The sequence below is a fragment of the Papio anubis genome, chromosome 13, assembly GCF_008728515.1.
Source record: "Papio anubis isolate 15944 chromosome 13, Panubis1.0, whole genome shotgun sequence".
Taxonomy (NCBI): Eukaryota; Metazoa; Chordata; class Mammalia; order Primates; family Cercopithecidae; genus Papio; species Papio anubis.
In genome coordinates this window covers 5,382,272-5,395,368 of record NC_044988.1, presented here as the reverse complement: position 1 = coordinate 5,395,368, position 13,097 = coordinate 5,382,272, and the positions used below count along the sequence as shown (strand labels likewise).

Genomic DNA, 13,097 nt, shown 5'->3' with positions numbered 1-13,097 from the left:
CTCTGCCTCCCAGGTTCAAGCGATTCTCCTGCCTCAGCCTTCCGAGTATCATGCCCAGCTAATTTTTGTATTTTTAGTAGAGATGGGGTTTTACCAGGTTGGCCAGTCTGTTCTCAAATTCCTGACATCAGGTGATTCACTCACCTCGGCCTCCCAAAGCACTGGGATTACAGGCGTGAGCTACCGCACCTGGCATACAGTAACATTTTAATCAAAACACAGCATTATAGGTGGAGACTGGAAGCCTACCATTGTTAGTTGTTGCCGTTTGTTTTCTTTGTTGTTTTTTTTTGGAGACAGAGTCTCACTCTGTCGCCAGGCTCGAGTGCAGTGGGGTGATCTCAGCTCACTGCAAGCTCCGCCTCCCGGGTTCATGCCATTCTCCTGCCTCAAGCTCCGCCTCCCGGGTTCATGCCATTCTCCTGCCTCAGCCTCACGAGTAGCTGGGACTACAGAGGCCCGCCACCACACCCAGCTAATTTTTTGTATTTTAGTAGAGATGGGGTTTCACCGTGTTAGCCAGGATGGTCTCAATCTCCTGACCTCGTGATCCACCCGCCACGGCCTCCCAAGTACTGGGATTACAGGCTTGAGCCACTGCGCCTGGCCAATTGTTGCTGTTTTTTAGAAGCTGGTAACTGGTAATTTGGTGATACTGCACTGCATACATTATTTTTTCACTATTTAATGACATGTCATTTTTTTACTGTTAAGTTCTTATGTGTGAATAAGTTAAGAAAATTATTGCTTATTGATATCATAAATTCAGTATCAGGAATGATGATGATGCTGAGTAACCACAGATCATCCACATGGGTGGCTGAGATAGTGACACCTTTGTTTTCTCATGGATCATTGTACACAAACTTTGTTTCACACACAAAATTATTTAAAATATTGTGTAAAATTACCTCTAAGACCTGGACACTGTCCCCAAGAGATCTCATTATATACATGCAAATATTCCAAAATCTGAAAAAAAAATCAAAATCTGAAACGCTTCTGGTACCAGTCATTTTTGGAAAAGGGATACTCAGCCTGTATTCCAGCTTCCAATAATTTTATCAAAATTAGCTTCAAAGCAGCTTCATGGGGCCATTTATTCAACGATCAAGAGCTGCCTCAAATTAACCACCTCCATAAAAACATAACTATAGCTACTGTGAAGACCAATTTCATGAGGTCTCTCTGGGAAGCAGTCCCAATGAGTTCATCATCTGTTACAGAACCTTTTGAGTGATCAGATGTGGAGAAACTAAATCTCACCTCTGTATATTGTATATCTATATATTGTGGATAGTTTTTTTGGCTACTAACAGGAATCAGCAGCTTACATTTGACATATATCTACGTTCATATGCACTGCATGGTTAATATTTAAAAGTTAAAAATAAATGGCCCAGGTGCAGTGGCTCATGCCTGTACTCCTAATGGTTTGGGAGGCTGAGATGGGAGGATCGCTTGAGCCCAGGAGTTTATGACCAGTGTTGGGAACATAGTGAGACCCTGTCTCTACAAAAAAAGAAATTGAAAAAAATTTGCCAGGTCTGCCTGCCTGTAGTTGTAACTGCTCAGGAAGCTGACATGGGAGGGTCACTTGAGCTCAGGAACTCCAGGTTACAGTGAATTATGATCATGCCACTGCACTCCAGGCTAGGTGACAGAGCAACATACTCTCTCTAAAAATAAATGGAGCCTATTTTAATAGCTTTTATTATTATTAACAAATAATATAGTGAAGCTAACAGATTAAGAGACAATTGCCATTAAAAACGTAGTTACAGTTCACAAGAGAGGCACACCACACGACAGGGGCCACATGAGGAGCACTGGGGTCAGTCAAGAGACAAATAGGAGAGGGGAATCTATGGGCAAGAGCTTTTATTGTGGTTTCTGTGGGAAGGAATGGTTGAGGCAGCGTAAGCTGGTTTAAGCTTGGCTTGTTTGAATAATTTCAGTGGGCTCTGGGTCAGAGCCTAGTTAACTCTCTTGTACATGGCCCTGGGGTGATTACAGCAGGTGGATACTGGAGAGAACTGGTAAAGAGAGAACCTGGTAAAGGAGGTGTCTGGAGGTGTGGATTCTGGGTTGGTTGTTTTGCATTTGAAAAGCTCACTCAAGGGCAAATTGTTGATTATCTCTAGAGATTGGCTAGGATTGCACTGAATTGCTAGATTGCTTTAGACAATATGGTCATTTTAACAGTATTCTTCAAAGCAGTGAGCCTGGGATGTGCATGAGATGACTCATTTGTTATTGGTGTATAGAAACACTACTGATTTTTGTACATTGATTTTGTCCTGCAACTTAACTGAATTCATTGATCAAATCTAAGAGTTTCTTGGTAGAGTCTAGGTTTTTCTAGATATAAGATCATATAAGCAAAAAGAGACAATTTCACCTTACTCTTTTCCAATTGGGATGCCTTTTATTTCTTTCCTTTGCCTTATTGCTCTGGCTAGGACTAGGCATATGTTGAATAGGAGTGGTAGAAGTCTTATTCTAGTTTCTAGAGGAAAGGCTTTCAACTTTCCCCTGTTCCTTATGATGTTAGCTTGGGTTTTTTGTATGTAGCCTGTATTATTTTGAGGTATATGCCCTCCGTGCTTAATTTGTTAAGTGTTTGAATCCTGGGAGGGTGTTGAATTTTATCAAATGCTTTTTCTGCATCAATTGAGATTATATTTTTTCCTTATATCTTGTAGATGTGATATATTACATTTATTGATTTGTATATGTTGAATCATCCTTGCATCCTTGGTATAAATTACATCTGATCGTGATATATTATATTTCTGATGTGCTGTTTGGTTTGGTTTGCTAATTACTTTGTTGAAGATTTTGCATCCGTGTTCATCAGGAATATGGGACTGTAGTTTTCTTATGGTTGTGTGTCCTTAACTGGTTTTAGTATCAGGGTAATGCTGGCCTCTTGCAGTGAGTTAGGGAGAATTCTCTCCTCTTTGATGATGTAAGAATAGTTTCAGGAGGATTAATATTAGTTCTTCTATGTATATGTGATAGAATTCGGCTGTTACTCCTTCTGGTCCTGGTCTTTTCTATGTTAGGAGACTTTTTATTGTTTTTTTTTTTTGTTTGTTTGTTTTTTTTTTTTTTTTTTTTGAGATGGAGTCTCACTCTGTCTCCCAGGCTGGAGTGCAGTAGTGGCACGATCTCGGCTCCCTGCAACCTCCGCTTTCCAGGTTCAAGGAATTCTCCTGCCTCAGCCTCCTGAGTAGCTGTGATTACAGGCACTTACCATCATGCCCAGCTATTTTTTTTTTTTTTTTAATTTTTAGTAGAGATGGGTTTTACCATGTTGGCCAGGCTGGTCTCAAACTCCTGACCTCAGGTGATCGTCCTGCCTCAGCCTCCCAAAGTGCTAGGATTACAGGTGTGAGCCATGATGCCCAGCTATTTTGTATTCATTTTCTTTATTTTTTGTTTTATTCTTCCATTACTGCCTTCTTCTGTGTTTAATTGATTTTTATAGTGTACTATTTGATTCTCTTCTCCTTTCCTTATCGATGTATTCTTTAGTTATTTTCTTTTCTTTTTCTTTTTCTTTTTTTTTTTTTTTTGAGACAGAATTTCACTCTTGTTGTCCAGGCTGGAGTGCAATGGCATGATCTTGGCTCACTGCAACCTCTGCCCCCTGGGTTCAAGCAGTTCTCCTGCCTCAGCCTCCCGAGCAGCTGGGATTACAGGCATGCGCCACCACACCCAGCTAATTTTTGTATTTTTAGTAGAGACGGGGTTTCTCCATGTTGGTCAGGCTGGTCTTGAACTCCCAACCTCAGGTGATCCGCCCATCTCAGCCTCCCAATCTTTAATTATTTTCTTAGTGGATACCTTGAGAATTACAGGTAATATCTTAAACTTATAACAACCTAGTTTAAATGAATACTAAACTAGATTGGTATTAATAATACCTTTTAAAACTCTGCTTTTTATATCTCTGTTTCTCCCCCTTATATTGTGATTGTCACAGATTACATCTTTATACATTGTTTGACCATTAACATAGATTTGTAATTTTTGTTTTATGCATTTGTCTTTAAATCATATGAGAAAAAGAGGGCTTATTAATCAAAATACAATGATACTTTCTTTATTGTAACCATTGTTCATTATTTCTGTGTATGGTTTTCAGTTACTGTCCAGTGTTTTTTCCTTTCAGCCTAAAGAATTCCCATGAGCATTTTTTTGTAGGTCAAGACTACAAGTAACAGACCTCAGCTTTCTTTAATCAGGGAATGTCTTAATTTTTATTGCCTTTGTGAGAGATACTTTTGCTGGATATCAGTCTCAGGATTCTCTCTGTTTGGAGTTCAACAAATTTACCATAATGTTTCTTGATGTGGATCTCTTTGAGGTTATCCAGTTTGCAGTTTATGCACTTCTTGGATGTGTATATTAACTTTTTCATCCAGAGGGATTTGACTGTTATTTCTCAAGATATAATTTCAGCTCCCATTTTTTTTTCAACTTTCCTTCTTTGACTTTCATTATGTATATGTTAGTACTTTTCTGGGTGTCCCACAAGTCTCTTAGGCTCTGTTTATTTTTCTTCATTCTTTTTTCTTTCTCTTTCTTAGACTGGATAATTTCACTTGACCTACATTCATTTTTACTGATTTTTTTTTTTTTTTTTTTTTTTTTGAGAGACGGAGTCTCGCTCTGTTGCCCAGGCTGGAGTGCAGTGGTGTGATCTTGGCTCACTGCAACCTCTGCCTCAAGGGATTCTTGTGCCTCAGCCTCCCGAGTAGCTGGGATTACAGGCACATGCCACCACGCCCAGCTAATTTTTGTATTTTTTTAATAGAGACTGGGTTTCACCATATTGGCTAGGCTGGTCTCAAATTCCTGACCTTGTGATCTGCCCACCTCGGTCTCCCAAAGTGCTGGGATTACAGGCATGAGCCACCACGCCCAGCCATTTTTACTGATTTTTATGCCCACTCAAATCTGCTGTTGAGCCCCTTTAGTGAATTTTTCATTTCATTTGTTGTACTTTTCAGTTCTAAAATTTCTATTTCTTTTAAAAAAATTTCTCTCTTTATGGACATTTCCTGTTTGTTGCATACTTTGTTCTCTTGATTTTTCTTGAGTTCTCTAAACATATTTAAGGCAGTTGATTTAAAGTCATAGCCTAGTAATTCCACTAGTCATTCTCAGGATAAGTTTCTCTTAATTTCTTTTTTTTTTTTTCTGTGACTGGGCCATATTTTCTTTTTTCTTTGCATGCTTAGGTTTTGTTATTGTCATTAAATACTGTACATTTTGAATATTATGATGGGCAAAAAGGAAAAAAGAAAAAAGGATATCGTCTCCAGGTCTATGCATTTTGTTTCTGTATGGGGACACTACTTCAGTGCTGAGCCAGGTCTTTCACAACCCTGCCTTAGTCCTGTCCTTAGCCTAGTGATTAGCCAGAGGTTGAAGTTATGCTCCCCTCAGTTCTCTTCTAAGCATGCATTCTGCCCTGAGCATTCAGTGGCTTTCTAGTTCCCTGGTATACTTGAGCGCTTTTTCCAAGACTTTATCCCCCAAAGATTCTCATTCCCTACCTTTTCTTCTCTTGGCTTTCCGCATATCTGTTGTTTGTCTCAACTGTTCTTTTGCCCTACATAGCAGCGACTTGTTAATTTGCCTTTTAGTATTTTTGAAAAATATCCCCTGTGTAGCTATGTCTTCATGTTGTCTGGGGTAATACTCAAGGTTCATTGTCCCACAGCCACCGAAAACCAGGATGTGAACATACCAGGGTGAGGTTAAGAGTGGACGTTTAATAGGTGAAAGAAGGAGAAGAACTGTCTGCACAGAGAGGGGTCCTGGAGAAAATGGGTTGCTATCGGGAGAACTCACTCCTGATGTTTAACGTGGGTTCTTTTCTATTTCCTAAGTGTCTCGGCTGGGTTGAGAAATAAAGGGAAAGAGCACAAGAGAGAGAAATTTAAAGCTGGGTGTCCGGGGGAGACATCACATGTTGGCAGGATCCGTGATGTTCCCCGAGCCATAAAACCAGCAAGTTTTTATTAGCGATTTTCAAAAGGCGAGGGAGTGCACAAATAGGGTGTGAGTCACAGAGATCACATACTTCACGAGGTAATAAAATATCACAAAGCAAATGGAGGCAGGGTGAAATCACAGGACCACCAGATGAGGTAAAATTAAAATTGCTAATGAAGTTTCAGGCACGCATTGTCATAGATAACATCTTACAAGGAAATAGGGTTTGAGAGCAGGTAACCTGTCTGACCATAATTTATTAGGTGGGAATTTACTCATCCTAGTAAGTCTGGGAGCACTATAGGAGACCGGGGCTTATTTCATCCCTTCGGCTTCGACTGTAAAAGACAACGCCTTAAAAAGAGGTTGTCTGTAAGCCTACCTTCAGGGCGCATTCTCTTTCTCAGGGATGTTCCTTGCTGAGAAAAATAATTCAGTGATATTTCTCCTATTTGCTTATGAAAGAGGAGGAATATAGCTCTGTTCTGTCCGGCTCACCAGCGGCCAGTTCAAAGTTACCTCTCTTGTTCCCTGAACATCGCTGTTATCCTGTTCTTTTTTTTAAGATGCCCAGATTTCATATTCAAATACACATGCTCTACAATTTGTGCAGTTGACACAATCACAGGGTCCTGAGGCGACATTCATCCTCCTCAGCTTACAAAGAAGATGACGAGATTAAGAGATTAAAGTAAAGACAGTTATAGGAAATCACAAGGATATTCATTGAGGAAGTGATAAGTGTCCGTGAAATCTTCACAATTTATGTTCAGAGATTACAGTAATGACAGGTGTAAGAAATTATAAAAGTATTAATTTGGGGAACTAATAAATGTCCATGAAATCTTCACAATTTATGTCATTCTGCTACGGCTTCAGTCGGTCCCTCCATTCGGGGTCCCTGACTTCCTGCAACAGGTTGCCACTTCCGCAGTCAAATGTAGGTTTTACAGATGAGCTTGAGGAGGCAGTGTCTGATTTACATAGGGCATGAAAAATTGGTGGGACCAGGTGTGCCACTTGCATAGGATGTGAAGAAGCTGGCCGCCCCACCCTAATCTTTTATTATGCAGATGGATTCTCTACCGGGCCAGCTCCATGTTGCCTGCTTTTTTACTGTACACGTGGTGACAAAGAAAAGGGAAGATGGAGACCGGGCACAGTGGCTCACGCCTGTAATCCCAGCACTTTGGGAGGCCAAAGTGGGCAGATCACCTGAGGTTGGGAGTTCGAGACCTGCCTGGCCAATATGGTGAAACCCTGTCTCCACTAAAAATACACAGAAAAATTAGCCAGGCATCATGGTGCACGCCTGTAATCCCAGCTACTTGGGAGGCTGAGGCAGGAGAATCACTTGAACTAAGGAAGCGGAGGTTTTGGTGAGCGGAGATCGCACTACTGCACTCCAGCCTGAGTGACAGAGTGAGACTTTGTCTCAGAAAAAAAAAAAAAAAAAAAGGGCAAGATGGAGCCTCTATGTTTAACATACCTGGCTTCCAGGGCTAGGCTAGTAATTCCGCTAGTCATTCAACAGGATAAGTTTCCAGGGCTACCTGGAAGCCAGGTATGTTACAGTAAAAAAGCAGGCAACATGGAGCTGGCCCGGTAGAGAATCCATCTGCATAATGAAAGGTTAGGGTGGGGCGGCCAGCTTCTTCACATACTATGCAAGTGGCACACCTGGTCTGACCAATTTTTCATGTCCTATGTAAATCAGACACAGCCTCCTTTTCTATTGCACAGCCTTTACTTGTGCAAGCTTCCAGCTTGCTTATCTATGTTTGCGGCTCTATTTTTCAGGCTGCTCTTTGTTAGAAAAGAAATGATTTGGGGGCTGCTTTTTATTAAAAGGGAAGCCTTGCTTGAGGGCTCCTTAACCCTCACTATCTACCTAAATAATTTCTTTCTAGCTCCTGTATCAATTGCAACAAAGTTCTGACTTAGCTGAAATGCACTCAGACCCTTGAATCAAAACAGTTCCTTGGAAATGAGGTCTCTTTTACTTGGGAGCCAAGTCAAGACAAACAATTCCTTGGGAATGGGATCCCTTTGACTGTTGTCAGGATCAGGTTCTCAGGCTAGTAAAGTAGCATGCTATCTTTAAGACTGCTACTGTGGGCCGGGCGCGGTGGCTCAAGCCTGTAATCCCAGCACTTTGGGAGGCCGAGACGGGCGGATCACGAGGTCAGGAGATCGAGACCATCCTGGCTAACACGGTGAAACCCCGTCTCTACTAAAAAATACAAAAAAATAGCCGGGCGCGGTGGCGGGCGCCTGTAGTCCCAACTACTCGGGAGGCTGAGGCAGGAGAATGGCGTGAACCCGGGAGGCGGAGCTTGCAGTGAGCTGAGATCCGGCCACTGCACTCCAGCCTGGGCGGCAGAGCGAGACTCCGTCTCAAAAAAAAAAAAAAAAAAGACTGCTACTGTGGCCAGGTAGGGAGTGTGGCAAGGGTATTTTACAATACTACAAAATGCTCTTACCCTTTTTCAGTTGCCCTTTTCCTGATTGTTTTCTTAGTTGTAAGCTTTTTACTCTCTTCCCACATTCCAGTAAAAGTGATTCTGACAGCTATGCAATAGTTTTCAGTGTTTCTGAGACAGGATGACCCCTAGCACTTCCTATTTTGCCATTTTTTTGTTGTTGTTGTTCTTATTGATGCATTTCTAAGTCAAAAGCACACCCCAGCCCACTTTAGTCTGTAGTTCAATATCCTGTTGTGGTCTGCCCCACTCATGTACTATCCCAAGGCCAATGTGAATTCTGGAAATTATTCTACACTATAATTCAGTTCTCAGTATTTTTTTCGATGTAGATTCTGGTTCGTTTTATGTATGGGTTATTTAGGACTTCATAAACAGATGTAAAAGATTCTTGTCTGAAGGCTCCTCTTCTCTGATTCTCCCTTATCTCTTCTTGGGATGACTTACGTGCAGGGTGTGGAAAGTTAACAGAGCACCCCACTGTGTGTGCAGCTGCCATGTTGGTCGAGAACAGAAATGACATCCTTTCTTTGCTTATGTTTGCTTGGTGTTAGGTGGGCGTTGCTGGCAAAGCTTCCTCTCTCAGTCTTTCTGGTAGCAGTACCCGTTTGGGAGGTGAGGACTGTGCTTTGCCTGCTTTTCTTATTGTTGGCAGTGATAGTCGACAGGCTTCACACCTCAGCCTCTGTGGCTAAAGTGCCTGATTAGGAGTGAAAGGGGCACAGCTCCTCTTTGGCATTAGGGTTCCCTTCTGCCAGGCCTATTTCTTTTCATCTTGCACGATCTCCATTGGCTAGAGGGAATGGTCTTTCCCGAGGCTTTTTGGGTTGTTGTTGTTAATGTACCCTTTGGTAATTCTGGGTTGCAGTTTGCTCCTGTGTACAGACTGGGATATACAGGAGGCAAAAATAAATCCTAAGGAATTCATTTCCAGGTCCTCCCTTGATTCCTGAAGACTCTACCTGACCTGCTTTCTTCTTTCCACATTTCAGAGTTTCTGATGTTTGCTTTATGTACTGTGTCCATGGTTTTAAATTATAGGTAATGGAAGCATTGGGGTAGAATATGCTTACTCTATCATGACTGGTACAGGAACTCAGCTCCCGCAATCATTTATCAAATGAATGATTAAATGATACGTGGTTCTTGCCTTCAAGTTACTTGTGGTGTATGTGGCTTACATTATTAATATAGATGTACTATTAAGAGAATTAAGACTCATTCCTGTGAGAGTTCTCATAGGCAAAGGAATGAGATTATTTCTAGCTGTTAGGGAATAGGATATGTGGTGTGGTGGTGTGGTGATTGTTCTGACAAGGGTTCTCTGTCACCAGCTGGACGTCCTGCAGCTCAGTTCGGTTCTCACACTAACAGACCCTCCAGGTTACAGGCAGAGGTCTTCACCAAGAGTGTCTCCACTTCACACTCCAGCTGCAAGTGTCAGGGTCCACCTGCAGTCAGGACCAACTGGCCATAAATTCTGGAGTTCCCACAAATCTCTCAGGTTTAATAACTTACTAGAACCACTCACAGAACTTAATGAAAACACTATACTTATAATTAGCATTTTACTATGAAGGATACAACCCAGACACAGCCAAATGGAAGTAATGCGTAGATGAAGGTCTGGGGGTTGGGGAGATAGAGATTCCTTGTGGAATCCAGGCACATTATCCTCCCAGCACATCAGTGTATTCACCAACCAGGAAGCTCTGCCATGCTCCTGGTTAGCCCTCAAATGATGTGTTTGGTGATGTGTTCGATGTGTTTTCCTGGTGAAGCGCCTCCAGTCTGCAATATGTAGGAACCACTATGAGACAGCTCATTAGCATAACAAAGACACATCTATCACTCAGGAAGTTCCAAAGGTTTTAAAGCACTATGCCAGAAACTGGCACTTACGTACTGTCTATTCTTCATTATTCTTTATTATACTACAGTCATCAAATAAAATTTCAGAGAATGTGGCATTTGAGTGATTTGAATAATAGGTAGACTTAAACATTTGAAAATGGGGAAAGGGGTGTTCTCGGCTGAGAAAGTAGCATTAGCAGTCACACCAGAGGAACACACACACACAAGTGCAGGAATTGATATGTAGAACTACATCAAGTAGTTTTTGGTTTTAGTGTAGGATACATGAAAAGGAAAAATAAGAAATAAAGCTAGATTGGGTCTATCATTTAATGATATTTATTAATCAGAGAATCATTTATTCCTACAGAGCAGAAGACAGAAAAGATCTGTTCATGTTTTTTCGAAGCCTGCATTTTTTTGTGGAGTGGTTTGAATATCGTAAGCGCACGTTTAAACATTTCAAGGTAAAGTCTGAACTTTTTGAATTTAAACATATATGGAAAACAAAGCTGATATTAGTTGGGGATTCATCCATACATCCTTTTCTTAAAAGCTTTCAAACAGTAGAAAATATTCTCATTGACTTTTGGAATTTGCGATTATTTGGCATAACTGGAGGAGGATTACTTCTGTACAAATCGGCACACAGTTTATATTGTGGAATGTCTTGAAAGAAGTGTGGTTATATTCAAATTTATTTAAAATGCACATTTTGAAAAACCATTCTTTCAAGAGTACTTGAAGGAAAACAACGAATGTTAATAAAGAATGTCATCACAGCAGGCTTACCATGTAGTGGTATACTGCTAACTTCCTGAGCCAGACTCTGTGTTTTCAGCTTCTCAATTGTACATTTCGAGTTTAAATACCAAAGCCTGATTCTTGTGAAGTAATGCTTCCTAAAGCCTGATATGGGTACTTTAAAGTACTTCTTTTTATTCCCTTTCTTTGTTTTCGGGCATAACTGAAATTAAGTTTGGTTGCATTGTAATACCTCGGGTTCTACTCATTTGGATAGCATCAAATTATTGACAGCATTAATCCACACAGAAACCAGTTCCGAAAGTCAACTTAAATAATATTTCAAGGTTCAGATTCCCTCAAAAGCCTAACCAGGTCATGACTATTGTTTTTAGGACTTGTACTAACTCTCCTTTATTTGGGATTCTATTGTTTTTTATTATTATTTATTCTGTTTGGTTGAACTGATAAAATCTGTCAGGCCTAGGATTTTTTTCCACAAAGAAACATGGGCAGTTCTGTACTACAGTACCTTGAGGTGTTCTCATGATTTTGTTATATTTTATCATATGTAGTCTTGTGCCAGAAAAATTAAATATTTCTGCTTCGCAAGTGGTACAATACAGTAATGACGAGGGAGTGTGCTGGCTGTTACGGTAATAAATGAATCACCTAATGTTGCTGTTTCCTTATGCATTTGAATGGGTGATGGAAAATGGGAGCACTAGTCTCCATTTCCAAAGCTGATTTGACTGTATGTGCTTTCCAGGCAGGTATGGAGGTATAATTGGTGTATTTTTCCTATAGAGGGTAGAGACCTTCTAGGAGCTGGTCTTTGCTAGTTTTAACATTACTAGGGTGGAAAAAACCAATCACGTTGTTCTGTAACCATCACCAATATCCACAATGTTTTGTAACCATCACCACTATCCTTCTCCAGAAGTTTTTCATCATCCCAAACTGAAACATACCCATTAAACATTAGCTCCTCATTCCTGCCTTCTCTTAGCGCTTGCTACCACTGTTCTGTTTTTTGTTTTTATGAATTTTAGTATTCTAGGTACCTCATATATGTGGATTGACCTTTCACTTAGCATAATGTCCTCAAAGTTTCTCTATGTCATAGCAAGTGTCAGATTTTTTTTTTTTTTTTTTTTTGAGACAGGGTCTCACTATGTTACCCAGGCTGTAGTCCGGTGTTGCAATCACAGCTCATGGCAGTTTCGACTGTCCCTGGCTCAGGTGATCCTCCCACCTCAGCCTCCCAGGTAGCTGGGACTCCAGGCGCCTGCCACCATGTCAGCTAATTTATGTATTTTTTGTAGAGATGCAGTTTCGCCATGTTGCCCAGGCTGGTCTCGAACTACTGGGCTCAAGCAATTCACCTATCTTGGCCTCCCAAGCCCAGTGCCCTCCCCCTGCCTTTTTTTTTTTTTTTTATTAAGGCTGGATCATATTCCATTAAATGTATATACATTTTGTTTATCCATTCATTTGCTGATGGGCACTGGTTGTTTTTACTTTTTGGCTATTGTGAATAATCCAGCCGTGAACATCAGTGTACTAATACCTGTTTGCGCCCCTTTCAATTCTTTTAAGTGTAATTATATACCTGGAAATAGAATTGCTGGATCATAAGGTAATTCTATGTTTAATTATTTGAAGAACCGCATACTCTTTTCCACAGTGCTTGTACCATTTTACACCAGCAAAGCACAAGTACTTCAGTTTCTCTGCAACTACTTTAATAACTGTTATTTTCTGCTTTTTTTTTTTTTTTTTTTGGCTATAGCCAACCTAATGGGTAGGAAGTGATAGCTCATTGTGGTTTTGATTTACATCTTCCTAATGGTTAGTGATGTTAAACATATTTTTATGTGCTGGTTGGCCATTTGTATATCTTTGAGGAAATGTCTCTGCAAGTCCTTGGCCCATTTTTGAATTGGGTTGTTTTTTGTTGTTGAATTGTAGAGTTATTTATATATTCTAGATATTAATTTCTTC

General features: G+C 40.6%; 1 protein-coding gene across 1 annotated transcript in view; it reads left to right on the top strand.

Annotated features, from left to right (window-relative positions):
• CENPP (centromere protein P) overlaps positions 1 to 13,097 on the top strand; it is a 270,783-nt gene that overhangs the window by 42,018 nt on the left and 215,668 nt on the right. Inside the window, exon 5 of the mRNA XM_017949286.3 lies at positions 10,720 to 10,816. Coding sequence (XP_017804775.2) covers positions 10,720 to 10,816 — 97 coding nt within the window. The remainder of the gene's footprint in view (positions 1 to 10,719; positions 10,817 to 13,097) is intronic.